Raw genomic sequence first — 13,239 nt, forward strand, 5'->3', positions numbered from 1 at the left:
GCAAGTATACATATTTGGGTTTCCCAGCTAAACTGTGATTGAAGTGAAACCTTTCATTTTCATTCACAAACTCTTTAGAGTCTTTGCATCACATGTTCACTTTGAGCAATGAGTACTTCACCTTCAACCGAGAGTATCCACGACGCCATCGTCAACTTACAAAAGAATTGACTAAGCCTTGATGCTCTTCAATGGGTGTCTTTTATCATGCGAAATCATCGTCGGTTGCGAATATCTCTCATATCCGTCGCGGCTGCGCTTCTGCGCTTCTGCCGGATGAGTCTTCTGGCGTTCGCGATCGTTTTCGCCCACGATCGCCACTGTGGTCTCGGTGTCGATGCCTCCCCCCGCCTCGACCTCTATCACGGCTGCAGTTCCCACATTCCGAATCTTCATCCCTAGACCGATGCCGGTGTGCATCCGACTCGTCTTGGGGGTCAGGGTGGAATGGGTCAAACGACCCTCTGTTGACTTTAAGCCTTTGCCGAATTATCTTCGCCTCACCATTGACGATTGGAAAATCTACATCATTGAAAACCATATCTCGTAGCTCTATGTGCGCCGACGGCTCTCTGTTTCATCTGGTAAATGTCTGCGTCTTTGCTCACGATCGCTACTTCGATTGCGACGTCGGTGCCTTCTCTCGATGCCGAGCCAGCGCTACTGTCACGCTCCGAATCTTGGTCTCTGGGCCGGTACCGTTTGCCTAGGAGGACATTAAAGCTAGCCGGCCAGTGTTTCCTATATTTGGCTTCTCTTTCGGCTTTTCGGGATCTCCGCCTTCCTGCGTGGTGACTGCAAACGAGGCTTCTTGGGACGGCAGCGTTTCCGACCTCCTCACAGAGCTCTCTCCGCCTTCCTGCGTGGCGACTGTAAACGAGGCTTCTTGGGACGGCGGCGGTCCTGACCTCCTCACAGGGCTCTCTCGACGCCGAGCCAGCGTGGTGACTGTAAACGAGGCTTCTTGGGACGGCGGCGGTCCTGACCTCCTCACAGGGCTCTCTCGACGCCGAGCCAGCGTGCGACTGTCACGCTCTGAATCATCATCTCTAAATCTATGTCGGTGTGAGCGCCTACGGCTATCTGTTTCATCGGGTGAATGTCTGTGTCTTCCTTCACGGTCGCGGCTATGGTCTCGATGTCGGTGCCGCCTACTGTCTCGATGTCGATCTTGATCTCAACGGCGGTTCCGCCGGGACGATTCTTCTGGCGTTCGCGGTCGCCGCGACTGTCGCGCTCCGAGTCTTTATCTCTAGATCTATGTTGGCGTGAGCGCTTACGGCTGTCTGTTTCATCGGGTGAATGTCTGTGTCTTCCTTCACGGTTGCGACTATGATCTCGATGTCGATGTCTCTTCTGGTCTTGATCTCTATCGCAGCTGTGGTGCCGCCGAGATGAATCTTCCGGTGTTCGCGATCGTCGTCGGTCACGATGTCGATGCCATCCCCATTCTCAGCCTCTATTACGGAACGATGCTTTTGTATGGCATGTCTCGAAATCCCACAACACCGTAAGTAGCACCTTGCTGGGATTTATTTCTTAATGCTATGATTCCGGTAAGAGGCTATTCCTGAGGATCGAGAACATCAGCAGCCGTGGCCTCGATGCCGTCTCTTTTCTCGGTCACTGTCGCGGCTGCGATGTTTGCGGGAGGCATCTTTCGAATATAAAGAACATCCTTCATTGCGAGTTTTCGGTCTTTCTCAGATCTCCATGATTAGGTATGGTCGGGTGCTGGCGGCTGTAAGTCCTTGCGCCTTTATACGCTTAGGAGCATCCTCATTTATCGAGAATTCAGTCTCGAAGCTGGTAAGAAGAGTTGTAGTTCTCTGCGAACGATGAAGAGATAATTTTACACAAATTTGCAATACAATGCATAGCAGCGATAGCTTTGAGAAAAACTCGAAGCATCTTGAGAAAGTAGCGGTAGGTACGAAGTAGTGGCGACAGCTTTATCACTACCTAGGTACCTAGTAGTACCTTAGTAGTACCAGGTAGTAGGTAGGTATAGAGGTAGGTGCTTTGTAGACACGTATGAACCTGGTGATTGGAGTGAAAAGTTTTAATTTCAATTATGAATTTTCTAGTATTACATTTTAAGCTTTGAGTAATGAGCTTCTCACCTTCGACAATATCATCACTTACCAAAGAATTGACTAAGCTAAGTTCTTCCACTCAGTAAAAAAAACCACTTAACGCGAAACCGCCGCGCCGTGACGCGCCTCAAACCTAAAGCGACGCCCCACTGGAGTACCTGGCCCAATCTCGTTACCCCGGCATCCGCAAGCCTCCATTTGGCCAAAAACCTTCGCTTACGCCTTTTGCCCAGCCAACGCAAATCTCGCAACCCCCGTCCTTTTTCTTCTCTTCTCTTTTCTTTTTTCCTTTGTCACCAGCATAAAACCACTCTCCACTCCTCTTATACACTGATTTTCATTTTTGTGCAACCCGCATTGAATAATTTCTTGACGCAATCGGCCAGCTTTTAATTGGGTCGGAATCCGGGAACAGGGCGAGACATTCCAGACGAGAGACCCTTGTCTTTTTGCCATTTCAAGAAAAGAAAAGACATCGCAACGTCATCTGACCCATTGCGGCTCTGATTGACCATCTCCCCCACGACATAACTTCTCTTGCAGCTTTGCTGCTTCACCTTCAATACAACTTATCTCATCGTCCTCATCCTCAACTATATCATCACCCATCATGTCGAATCCTCGAACCAAGCGTCAATTCGCCGGTGCGGCAGCTGATCCCGCCCAACGCCAAATCACATCCTTCTTCACCGGATCGCCCAACTCCAGCCATCCCGCAGCACCCCAGCCCACGCTGCGCCCCGAATTGCCCGCCAACGTTCAGGCGAACCTCCTCAGCGTCGGCATGCGGGTGCGCAAGTCCGTGCCCGAAGGCTACAAGACCATCGATCTCGCTAAAACCAGCTCTGCCCCGAACGGCATTGCGACCAAGGATTTGCGGCGGCCGGCGGTAGTGGCAAAGCAAGTGCCGAACGAGCTGCTGCCCTTCTGCGGAATCAACAAGGTTGGCGGATTGGATACCCAGCCTGAATCTCAGTTCTTCGATGAGGATGTCCCTGCTCTGGACAATATTCCCGAACTTAGCATGTCGCAGGAGAGCATGGACAGCGTCGTTGATGGCGAACCCTCTCGAAAGCGGACTTTTTATGATGAATGCCAGTGGGATATCGATGCGAGCGAGGCAGAATACAGACAGCCCCATTGGAACGACAGGCCAATTGCTGTGCCGCACTCTCAAGTCAAGAAGGCGTTTGCGCCTGGGTGTTTTGAAGAGGAAAACATGGCTGTGGATGGCGATGGGGATGAAGATTTTCCAGATGCCGATTTCTTGGTCTATGCTTCAGAGCAATGATTCGGAGAAAGGTCGTGGGACATGGCTGTCAAAAGCAGACTGTTCACAAAGCTTTATGTGGGAACCGACATCCCGTATTGTGTAACCGTATGAGATGGGACATTGGCGCACTGGCGTTTATCGGGATACAGCTCAGTTAGCTGCATGTGACATTAAGAGGTGGAAGCTGTTTTGTTATTACTATTATTTGTTTTCACATGAGTCGACCAAGAAAGAACGGCCATGGCATTTTGTCATACTATTGGGGTATATTATCATTATTATGGACGGCTATACAAAATACTTAGGTAGGTAGGTAGCTATGACCGCAAGGCGGCAGATTTATCATCAAATTTGCCGATTGAATACAAGGAATTTACAAACCTGCTACAATTACATACCCACAAATGGCTCTCGGAATTCGAGCAGATCCCGCTGCCCATAAAACTCACCAGCAACTGTGAGGATCATGGTGAGCGTGGCTCTCATGTTCATCCTCGCGTTTTTTCGCTGCTCTTCTTCAAGGCGTAGGCTTTCGCTCTCGGCGAGCCTTGCTAGAAGCTTCTGCTTGGCCTCTTCTAGAGCTGCCTCGTCGTCTGCTTTTTCGGTTATCTCACCCTCATCGGCACTAGAGTCGGAACTGGTATCCATTGCTACGTCCTCATCTTCGCTGCCGTCGTTGGCCTTTGCAATCTCTCCATCACCGGCACTCTCGTCATCCTTTTCCGCGGGTGTCTTGACTTCATCCTTGAGGATAGCGATAGAGGCTGGTGGAGAATCCAGGATGCCACCTTCAGTGTCAGGTGGGCCATTTGCCGTGGCATCGGCTGCAGGAGCATCGTAATCTTCATCCCCTTCTTCGACAGCTTCCGCCACAACCTCTTCGTCACTGCTGCTGGCGTCGACATTGTCGTTGACTCCAAATCCATCCTCTGCAAGTTCATCTCGTAGAGCGGCCATCTCCGCCAAGCTTCTCCCTAAAAGCACTGCTCGTCGTCCCAAGTCACGAATCCAGCCTATTTCCGTGTGGTTGAGCTCTCCCACCTCAGGAAGCCTGGCCAGCAATGCCCATAGCCAGTGACTCGTTCTTTGAGGGATGCTGTGTCCGCTTTGTAGAAATTTGCCGCCAATCATTACACGGAGAATCTTAAGCACCGTGTCTTTGGACATGAGTGCGACTTGGATAGGATGGGGATCGGTGGTTTGCAGGAGGCGGGTCCATAATTTTGTGGTAGAAGGCGAGAAAGAGTTGGCCTCTGTGGCCTGGGAGCGTGACAATCGGCTTGCAGCATTGTCGGGTAGTTCTGAGTGAAGGATCTCGCGAGTGCGATAGTATTGACTCAATATGGAGACAAAGTATGCCTCATTAACAGCCTTTTGAATAGCCTCAGGGTTTTCTTCGCCAGGTTCGTCATCTTGGTCGGTATCGTCTCCCCACTCTTCTGATATGCCTATGTAGGCACCGTCTTCATAAAATCCTTTCGGCTTAGGCGCGGCAAAATCGTCGATGGCATCGGTGTTCTGATCCAGTTCGCCCTCTTCCTCTGACTCGTCTTCTCGATCAAATCCAGGAGGAAGCTGTGGGCCGATTTGGATTGGAGGGGCGACTAGAAGATGCGGTATAGAAGAAGCTTGTTTTCTAGAGTACTCACCATATCAGTAAATGCGGTCTGAGATACGGTCATTGTTCAGCAGATGCAATCTCGGGCAAGCCATGTAGCTAGAGAAAGGAGATGGTCTCTTACCTCACAGACATCAGGTATGCCATGGCATCGGCATCATCCTCAAACTCCGACTCCTCTCCTGCTGGAATCGTCGTAGCATTCTCGCTGCTGGAAAAGACGTATTTCTGCCCCCATGTCGGATCGATGCCCGAGTGCTGATGCTGGCGCGTCTTGGAGCTGTTTGGCTTTGCGCGTTTCGTCTGCGGCTCTGGCGTCTCGCCGTCTGTCTCCTCCATATCGCGTTTGGCCGACATGATCACTACCGATGAGCAGCCTTCGAGAGCAGCATTAGCGGCAGTTCTAAGTATCGAATACAAGGATATATGCTGCTGGAGTCGAATGTATCCAAATGATATGGCCAAGATGAAGATGGAGGGAATGTGAAAAAGCACAGCTGGAGAATTAAAGTGGAATTTACAGAGCAGAGGCTAGTCCCTGGCACTAACGGTGGGGAGCTTCCCTGGCACTTGAACCCCACCAAACCCACTAACGAGATGCCGCTACTAACAGTCATATCATCGCACTTATTTTCGGCCTCGCTCCAAAATCTTGCAACTCTTTGACGGCGTTTTTAATGGTTTGAATTCAACAATGACGGCGGCTGTTGTTCGCCGTGGTGCTCTGACAAGGACAAAATGGCATCTCAACTATGGCAAGTCCATTGGCCAACTGCCATTGCGGCGGTCGCAGAGCACCTTTAACCACTTTGTGGCAAGCAGTCAGTTTATGCATGGATATCCAAAGCCTCAGCTCTGACTGACAGATCACGAATACAGCCAAGCTACAGCCAAGCTCTACGCCTCCAGTACAAAAACCCGATGCGAAACCTTTCAGACTAGCCGTCAAGGATAACATTGCCACAGAAGAGTTCCCGACGCAATGCGCTTCTGGAGTCCTAGGCCAGCATGCCTCTCCCTTTGAGGCTACAATTGTTCGCCAACTTCGAGCACGCGGAGCCTCTGTCGTTGGGAAGACGAACATGGACGAATTTGGAATGGGGTCACATTCTGTAAACTCTATCCATGGGCCGGTCCGAAATCCCCTAGCACCAGCTGGCGAGGATGTGTCTGCCGGAGGCAGCTCTGGAGGTAGTGCGGTTGCGGTTGCTCTCGACGACGCAGATATTGCGCTCGGCACAGACACTGGTGGCTCAGTTAGGCTGCCGGCGGCCTATACTGGTATTGTTGGGTACAAGCCAAGTTACGGCATGCTCTCGAGATTTGGCGTTGTTCCGTACGCGAATTCACTAGACACTGTTGGCTTGTTTGCACGAGATGTCGAGTCTATCCGGCAACTGGTATTCGATACGAGGCTGTATGAAGAACACGATCCCAACGATCCCACGTCATTGAGTGTCGAAACCCGTCAACGCTGTTCAAAGGCTGTACCGGCAGCCTTGTCAGACTTATCTCACCTTACCATTGGCGTACCCGTCGAATACAACATCGACGAGCTGGACCCCGCGATACGTGACACTTGGACTGCTACTGCTTCAGCATTAGAGTCACAGGGCGCTCGTATAGTTCCTGTGTCTCTTCCTTCGACAAAGGAGGCCCTTTGCGCATACTATATTCTCGCCCCCGCCGAGGCATCCTCCAACTTGGCAAAATACGATGGAGTACGATATGGTATCCGCGGCGCTGAAGGAGATGCAGCTGGAGAGACTTTGTACTCTGAAGCTCGCGGTGCTGGGTTTGGTGCCGAAGTTAAACGCCGAATTCTCCTGGGAACCTATAGTCTCAGCTCTGAAGCTATGGACAACTACTTTATCCAGGCCCAGAAGATACGGCGGCTTATTCAACAGGATTTTGATAGAGTTTTCAAGCTGGACAACCCGCTTTACGAACCAAGGCAGTTTGATCTCAGCGAAATGTCTGCCGATACTGCCCTGGAAGACAAGCAGGGTCCTGTCCAGGTGGATTTCTTGCTGTCACCAACTGCGCCAACATACCCACCCAAGTTGAGCGACATTATGAAACGAAGCAGTATCGACGCTTACATGAATGACGTCCTTACTGTACCGGCCAGTCTTGCTGGTCTACCGGCCGTTAGTGTCCCGGTCAAGATCGACCAGAGCCACCAGTTTCCCACTGGAATTCAGTTGATTGCTCAATATTGGGACGACAGGAGGCTGTTGGCATTGGCAGACAAGGTGGTAAAGCTGATGGCGGCATGAAGGATAACCTGATATATATATAATATTGTATACCCCTTTGAGTGGCAGAGGGATGTTGCTAGATTTGGCTTGTATTATATACTTGATGACTTTATGAATCATCTACATTATTATTTGTTTGAGTGAGGCCAGCCGCTATATTCCAATCAGCTAATCTCGGGTATCCTCTCAATTTCCTAGTTCTCTCTGGAACAACTGAAGATTGCTCATAATCTTGTCCGTATAATTTCGAACCGCTTATTAGCATGTGAAATATCCATGTAGAGGCTATCTCGGATTCAAACCCATGCTAAATGTGTTCCAGGAGGGCCGATTGTAAGCAAATAGTTTGGCCGTATCCTCCTTCACGTATAGTGGTGAAGATTTTGCTTTTCCCGACACTGGATTGGACGGGGATCGGGCTGACGTTTGAGTCGTAGTGCTTCGCTGAGCTATCGACGCTCAGACACATAGCTCAAGGCGATCTGCTGCGACTTCTCCGGCCATCGTCTCGGTCTTCATCTCTGTCCACTTCCATTTCCCCTTCTGATATCTCACCAGATTCCTCCCTCTCCCCATTTGCTCTGTCATCGTTATTCTCATCCTCGTCTTCTTCCAGCAGGTCTTCAAGGTCTCCCAATGGGCTAACCCTCGGTTCCAGTATTTCCAGATCTTCCAACGTTTCTCTCTTCGGCATCTTCCACAGACTTGTCGCACAGACTCGATCCTTTGTGAGCAAGTCATCCACAAACTCATCCACAAACGTAAGCGACGTGCCCGCCCTCGCCTTGCGCCTCAACTTCCGTCGATCCTCCAGAAACGGCTCCAGCGTTTGATATACGTCCTTCGGCTGCCTCGTCAACCGCACATAAAAGCACGCCAGCGCACGCAAATACTTGAAGTGCTCCCCTCCATAAGATAGATATTCGTTTAGAATTGCATCGCTGGGAGCAAGCTCGAGCAGCTTGAACGCCAGACACAGGAAAGGACTCGGTTTCTGCGAGGCGCCATGTGTTCCTCCAATGAAATTGACATGCTCCACGACGCGGTCGATAATATCGGCTTCGTTGAGGGCGAAGCATTGCTCCTTGTAAAAATACGAGTCGACGATGCGGTCCTTGACGGCCTTTTCCATGATTGTCGCGGGATTGAGCCCGTTTGGCGCCAGGGCGGCGGACGAGCCGCGGTCGTCGAGGAAGCGCCGCGCATCGGCCTGGACGGTATCGTTCTTGAATTTCGACATTGTTGAGGAATTGCAGGAGAGGAACAATTTAAGGAATTCGGGACGATGACGTCGGGATGGATTTCGCAATTGCAGCTCGAGTCGCGTTTGAAAGCGCCTAGATTTCGACGTCCGGGGTGCGATAAGATTGTTGCTGGGTCAACAGGCGGCGGGCGCATCCTTGCAGATCATTGACCTTGTAGGAGCGAGATCCCGTCTTTTGTGTACCCAGACTATCCATGACGTGAATGGCATCAAACAAGACGAGGCGTTATCTCGTGTTTGCATTGATTTTTTGTTTCTAGGTTACACGAAATATACATAATTCTTTTGGTCGTTATTTTTTGCTTCATTATGCGGCGTGTTCTCCTCACCTCGGGTCAAGTATCCATGCTGGCCACGGCCTCTATGAGTAAGACTGCACTTCTCCCCCCTCCAGCATTCCAAGTAAAAAACAGGCGAGTTGTTTCTAATTCTTGATAACGCACAGTCCTTCTTTGTGCGAGTGCTCTCTTTCTCAGTGGTTACGCCATTCAGCAGCGGACTCTGCGGGAATTACGAGCAGCTATCCGGCCGCGCCAGTCTCCCAAGGCGCATCTACCCGAAGAGTTCAGGGGAGCCCTCGCGGATCTGGATGAAAGCTCGCTGCTTGTGATTGAGACAGAGGCGCAACGATGGTCTAGGGAAGCTCGTGAATTGGCGTCGCCCCAGATCAAGGTTTCGGATGCGGAGATTCAGGTGGAGGAGACGCCGGTAGAGTCTAAGCCGGAGCCGGAGCCGGAGCCGGAGCACAAGGAGCAGAAAGAGGAGGAACACAAGGAAAAGAAGGTTGCCGTGCCTGATGGCGAGCCGACAAAGGAGCAGCTGGCAATGCTTGCAACGATCCAGAAGAGCGTCAAGGACAAGTCCTGGGCTGTGGAACACCCTGATCCGCTGGCTAAGAACAAGGCCCCGATTTCAGCAGCAGAGCGCCGCAGGTTGATTAAGGAGGAGATTAAGAAGCTGGCCCAGTCAGAAAAGCCCGTCTACTACCAGAGGAGGCTGTGGTGAATGGTTTATAATTTTGGCGAGGTCATGGTGTTTTTTGATTGCTTTTTGGGCGGATATTTTCATGGGTCGGTTTTTGGATATATGAGGAACACGATATAAGGCGGCATGAACATTTATGGAGGAACAACTTACATATACGAATTGGGTACATGGTGGATCTTTTGATGTTTACTTCAATACATTCATTTTCTTTGATCCTGGAAGATCTTATCTATCTCTACTCTCTCCACCTCTGTTACCACTTCTATTGCAACCGGCCCTAACATATGAGTCAAGGCAAGTATTCCGAAACATATTACTACAACTAGAAGCTGCCTACTATTTAGAAATGCATCAATTCAGGCCCCATTTTATGAATCTAATACTCTACCAAGGGCTGATATTTACTAGTCGCTCTATAATGGCTCCAAGATGCGGGCGTAAGCCCCCTCTCGTGAGACGTTGCATTATCTATAAGAGCTAGCAATCCTTCAAGCCTCTGCTCGTCATTTATTGCTTTACAGCTGATTTAACAAGAAAAAAATCCGCACTTAAGCAGTGCTGCGCGGTATCATTCAATCATGCCGCTTCCTCATGAGCCAATTACCATCCATGGCGGCTGCAACTGCGGTGCCGTGAGATATCGCATCAACGTCCCCTCCTTTGAGCAACGCCCTCTTCATTTTGTCCACGCACCTGAAGAGGCTTCAGACCCAACAACGCCACGACTACCGCTGATTTGTATCTGTCATTGTAACGACTGTCGATCTGCTACAGGCTCGATTCTCCCGACATGGTGCCTCACGCCGCAGGAAATGTTTACCATCTCTTGTTTGCCAAAGGAGGAAGGCGATGATACGGCAATGCAGAGCCTCCGTCTTGCGCCGCATGATGCGACGGATAATTCCGAGAGACCGCCATATGTGCCAGCCCATGGCATCTTATCAGGTGTTGAATCTACCTCTGGGACATGGCTTCGTGTATTTTGCTCGACAAATGAAAAGGCCCAAGGTTGGGACGTGGACAAGCGGATATACAGGTCATTCTGCGGGCGGTGCGGTACAAACATTGCCTACCTTGTCTACCCCATGCCGTTCAAGTTCAGAGACATGATTGACGTTGTAGTTGGCACGGTCGATCGTGCGGATATGGAGCAGCCGTGGATGCAGCCGGAGAGGCAGCTGTGGCACAACTATGGCGTTCCTTGGATTAAGGATGTGGTTAAGGATATGGACGGGCCGATTCACCCCTCTTTTTCAACGGCCGAATTTATTCGAAAGTAGCTACATTCATGAGCTATTTTGTCAAGTTATGCTTCTTAACAATAGATATCTACTGTAGAAGGTTGTTGCTGTTTGAGAAAGCTATCGCTACCAGAGAAAGCTATCGCTACGACCCTTGCTTAATTAAATCGAATTGTTTTTCAAATTTTATCAAAACTCTGTATACATATTTTGCTACAACTTCTTTTAAGCTAGTCTAAAAGTGAAATGCTCCTCCAAGTCTGTTCGGCGAGACTCTGTATTCCGCTTTCGTCAAGTTGACGAAACCTTCTCGCTCTTGTCCCGAATCGGTGACTGTACTTTAAAAAAGGGGTATTATTTTTCTGGAGACTTCAATTGGATCCTTTGTTCCATCTGGTATTTTAAATTGAGTCAATGAAGGAAGAAAAAACCCATATCAGTTCATCTAATAGCGAGACTCACGGTAACGGGAAATAACTACATTTATTCAATCACCGACAAAGATTGCTCATTTCAGATGCCGGCATGTCTGTATACTAATCTTTTTAGTATTCATAATCGATCAATTCGTGTCTAAAGCAATGAATGATTTATATACAACGCCACATGCTCCGCAAGTACCTGACATGTGTAACCTTATCCACATTCCAGGGCAGTTGTCAATACTTAAAACAAGGCGGTCGCTCTTATTTATCACCTTGTTATTGTAAATTTTCTTGGTTTAGATAGTCGCCTGGGTTTGCAATGCCGACCGTAACCCAAGATGTAGGCGACAACGCATGCTGCGATGAAGAGAAACGGGGAGCGGATCTCAAAGTCGCTGCTGCTGATAGCACTGACGTACAACCGCAAGATGATGCTGAAACTGACCCTCAATTGAGGAGGCTAGAGCTCCTTAAACAACAATATGGAGTGAGTCAACGATTTCTAGTCTCCATCTTAAGACGGCAACTGCTTACTTCAAACTAGAGCACTTGGGATAGCCCAGATGATCCCAACGACCCCTACAATTGGCCGTCTACACGCAAAGTCCTCACAGGCATTATTTTCTCCATGTCTCAGCTTATAACGCTCATGACCGCTAGCATCATCTCAGCAGCGCTAAACGACATCTCATCCGACTTACACATCGGCATGTCATCAGCGCAGATGATATTCTCAACGTATTTCCTCGGCATCGCGTTTGGGCCTTTCGTCGTTGCTGCCATCTCCGAAATGCACGGCCGGAAATGGATCTGGGTGGCTGGTAATACGTGGTATATCCTTTGGAATGCGATAAGTCCTGTTGGAAAATCTGTCAACGTGATGATTCTGAGCAGGCTGATGGCTGGCTTCGGTGCGTGTGCTGGTGTCACTGTATGTTCTCTTCCTTCCCTCTCGTGTTTAAATCGTGATGACTGACGGGTTAATATAGCTCACTGGTCCAACAATGGCTGACATGTATGGAAAAAGAGAGCGTGGGAAAGCAGCTTCAATAGCAGCTTTGTTGCCCTCTCTGGGACCTGCGCTTGGCCCTATAGTGGGTGGTGTTGTCACGCAACTAATCGAGTGGCCTTGGATCTTCCATATCATGAGTATTGTTACATCTGTCGTCACTCTTGTAGGTATATTCTACATAAAAGAGTCATACACCCCAGCACTTCTCCGTCGCAAAGCCAGGGGAAAGCCCGTGACACCTCGAGAAGCTCTGACAAAGGCCTTTTGGTCAGAGTTCTCTAAGCGTTTGGGTTTGGGCATTTGGAGGCCTGTTCGTCTTTTACTCACGCGGCCAATAATCCAACTCATTGCGTTTGTAATGGCTCTCAGCTTTGCTATATATACGCTGCTTCTTGGCACGTATGCAACCATGTTCATGGATCGATATGGGCAAACCCCATCCATCAGTGCTCTCCATTACATTGCCATTGCTGTTGCGATGACTTTTGCAGCCCAAGTCGGTGGTCGAGTAATGGATTTGGTGTACAGGCGTCTAAGTGACCGACGAAATAAAGGTCAGGGGAAACCAGAGTTTCGAGTTCCTTACTTGGTATCTGGCATCGTCTTGCTTCCTATTGGTTTGGTCATGTATGGCTGGGCCGCAGAGCGCAGAGTCGCTTGGCCCGTCGTCGATATTGGCGCCGTTATCTTTTCGTTGGGGACCGTCATTGTTCCCCAGACGCTCCTTGCCTATCAGCTTGATGAGTTTGTCGAGCATGGAGCGTCTGCGAGTGCTGCCACACGAGTTTTGGCATACATTCTTGGCTTTGCTTTTCCAACATTTGCTCCCAAGTTGTATAGCACTTTTGGCTATGGCTGGGGCAATAGCATGATGGCGCTGATTTGGGTTGTCTTTTGCTTCCCGTTGCCGGTCGTTCTTTGGCTGTGGGGAGAGAAAATTCGGAGATGGGGTAGAAGAGATGAAGAGCACCGAGTTGAAGGGATGTGATTGATATAAAGCATTAGAGTAGAGTGATGGTATATTCGTAATCTATTTCTAATCGTTAATATAGTATCCATTCG

The 13,239-nt window shown here is 49.7% G+C and overlaps 9 protein-coding genes across 9 annotated transcripts; 6 read left to right on the forward strand and 3 right to left on the reverse strand.

Annotated features, from left to right (window-relative positions):
- Positions 1–139: 139 nt before the first annotated feature.
- On the forward strand, positions 140–1,209 carry M431DRAFT_510562 (hypothetical protein). The gene has a single exon (XM_024919502.1). It carries the CDS (start codon positions 192–194, stop codon positions 708–710), a length of 519 nt encoding a protein of 172 aa, XP_024772076.1. The 5' UTR covers positions 140–191; the 3' UTR covers positions 711–1,209.
- On the reverse strand, positions 707–1,684 carry M431DRAFT_7814 (hypothetical protein; the record flags this gene model as incomplete). Its single annotated transcript, XM_024922657.1, has 3 exons — positions 707–1,055; positions 1,156–1,475; positions 1,586–1,684. The coding sequence occupies 3 exons, from the start codon at positions 1,682–1,684 to the stop codon at positions 707–709; spliced, it is 768 nt and encodes a 255-aa protein (XP_024772077.1).
- A 1,022-nt stretch (positions 1,685–2,706) lies between these two features.
- On the forward strand, positions 2,707–3,387 carry M431DRAFT_91027 (hypothetical protein; the record flags this gene model as incomplete). The annotated part of the gene is made up of 1 exon (XM_024924208.1): positions 2,707–3,387. The coding sequence occupies one exon, from the start codon at positions 2,707–2,709 to the stop codon at positions 3,385–3,387; it is 681 nt and encodes a 226-aa protein (XP_024772078.1).
- A 372-nt stretch (positions 3,388–3,759) lies between these two features.
- M431DRAFT_91752 (hypothetical protein) lies at positions 3,760–5,344 on the reverse strand (the record flags this gene model as incomplete). Its single annotated transcript, XM_024924295.1, has 2 exons — positions 3,760–5,005; positions 5,112–5,344. The coding sequence occupies 2 exons, from the start codon at positions 5,342–5,344 to the stop codon at positions 3,760–3,762; spliced, it is 1,479 nt and encodes a 492-aa protein (XP_024772079.1).
- A 337-nt stretch (positions 5,345–5,681) lies between these two features.
- M431DRAFT_484440 (hypothetical protein) lies at positions 5,682–7,266 on the forward strand (the record flags this gene model as incomplete). Its single annotated transcript, XM_024916197.1, has 2 exons — positions 5,682–5,808; positions 5,867–7,266. The coding sequence occupies 2 exons, from the start codon at positions 5,682–5,684 to the stop codon at positions 7,264–7,266; spliced, it is 1,527 nt and encodes a 508-aa protein (XP_024772080.1).
- Positions 7,267–7,720: 454 nt separating this feature from the next.
- M431DRAFT_91450 (hypothetical protein) lies at positions 7,721–8,488 on the reverse strand (the record flags this gene model as incomplete). The annotated part of the gene is made up of 1 exon (XM_024924264.1): positions 7,721–8,488. One exon carries the CDS (start codon positions 8,486–8,488, stop codon positions 7,721–7,723), a length of 768 nt encoding a protein of 255 aa, XP_024772081.1.
- A 223-nt stretch (positions 8,489–8,711) lies between these two features.
- On the forward strand, positions 8,712–9,938 carry M431DRAFT_18725 (hypothetical protein). Its single transcript, XM_024913188.1, has 2 exons — positions 8,712–8,879; positions 8,958–9,938. The coding sequence occupies exons 1-2, from the start codon at positions 8,822–8,824 to the stop codon at positions 9,515–9,517; spliced, it is 618 nt and encodes a 205-aa protein (XP_024772082.1). The 5' UTR covers positions 8,712–8,821; the 3' UTR covers positions 9,518–9,938.
- A 91-nt stretch (positions 9,939–10,029) lies between these two features.
- On the forward strand, positions 10,030–10,889 carry M431DRAFT_510566 (hypothetical protein). The gene has a single exon (XM_024919503.1). The coding sequence runs from the start codon at positions 10,078–10,080 to the stop codon at positions 10,777–10,779; it is 702 nt and encodes a 233-aa protein (XP_024772083.1). The 5' UTR covers positions 10,030–10,077; the 3' UTR covers positions 10,780–10,889.
- Positions 10,890–11,471: 582 nt separating this feature from the next.
- M431DRAFT_510567 (hypothetical protein) lies at positions 11,472–13,236 on the forward strand. Its single transcript, XM_024919504.1, has 3 exons — positions 11,472–11,652; positions 11,710–12,096; positions 12,155–13,236. The coding sequence occupies exons 1-3, from the start codon at positions 11,485–11,487 to the stop codon at positions 13,163–13,165; spliced, it is 1,566 nt and encodes a 521-aa protein (XP_024772084.1). The 5' UTR covers positions 11,472–11,484; the 3' UTR covers positions 13,166–13,236.
- The last annotated feature ends 3 nt before the right edge of the window (positions 13,237–13,239 follow it).

Source organism: Trichoderma harzianum (assembly GCF_003025095.1).
Source record: "Trichoderma harzianum CBS 226.95 unplaced genomic scaffold M431scaffold_10, whole genome shotgun sequence".
Lineage (NCBI taxonomy): Eukaryota > Fungi > Ascomycota > Sordariomycetes > Hypocreales > Hypocreaceae > Trichoderma > Trichoderma harzianum.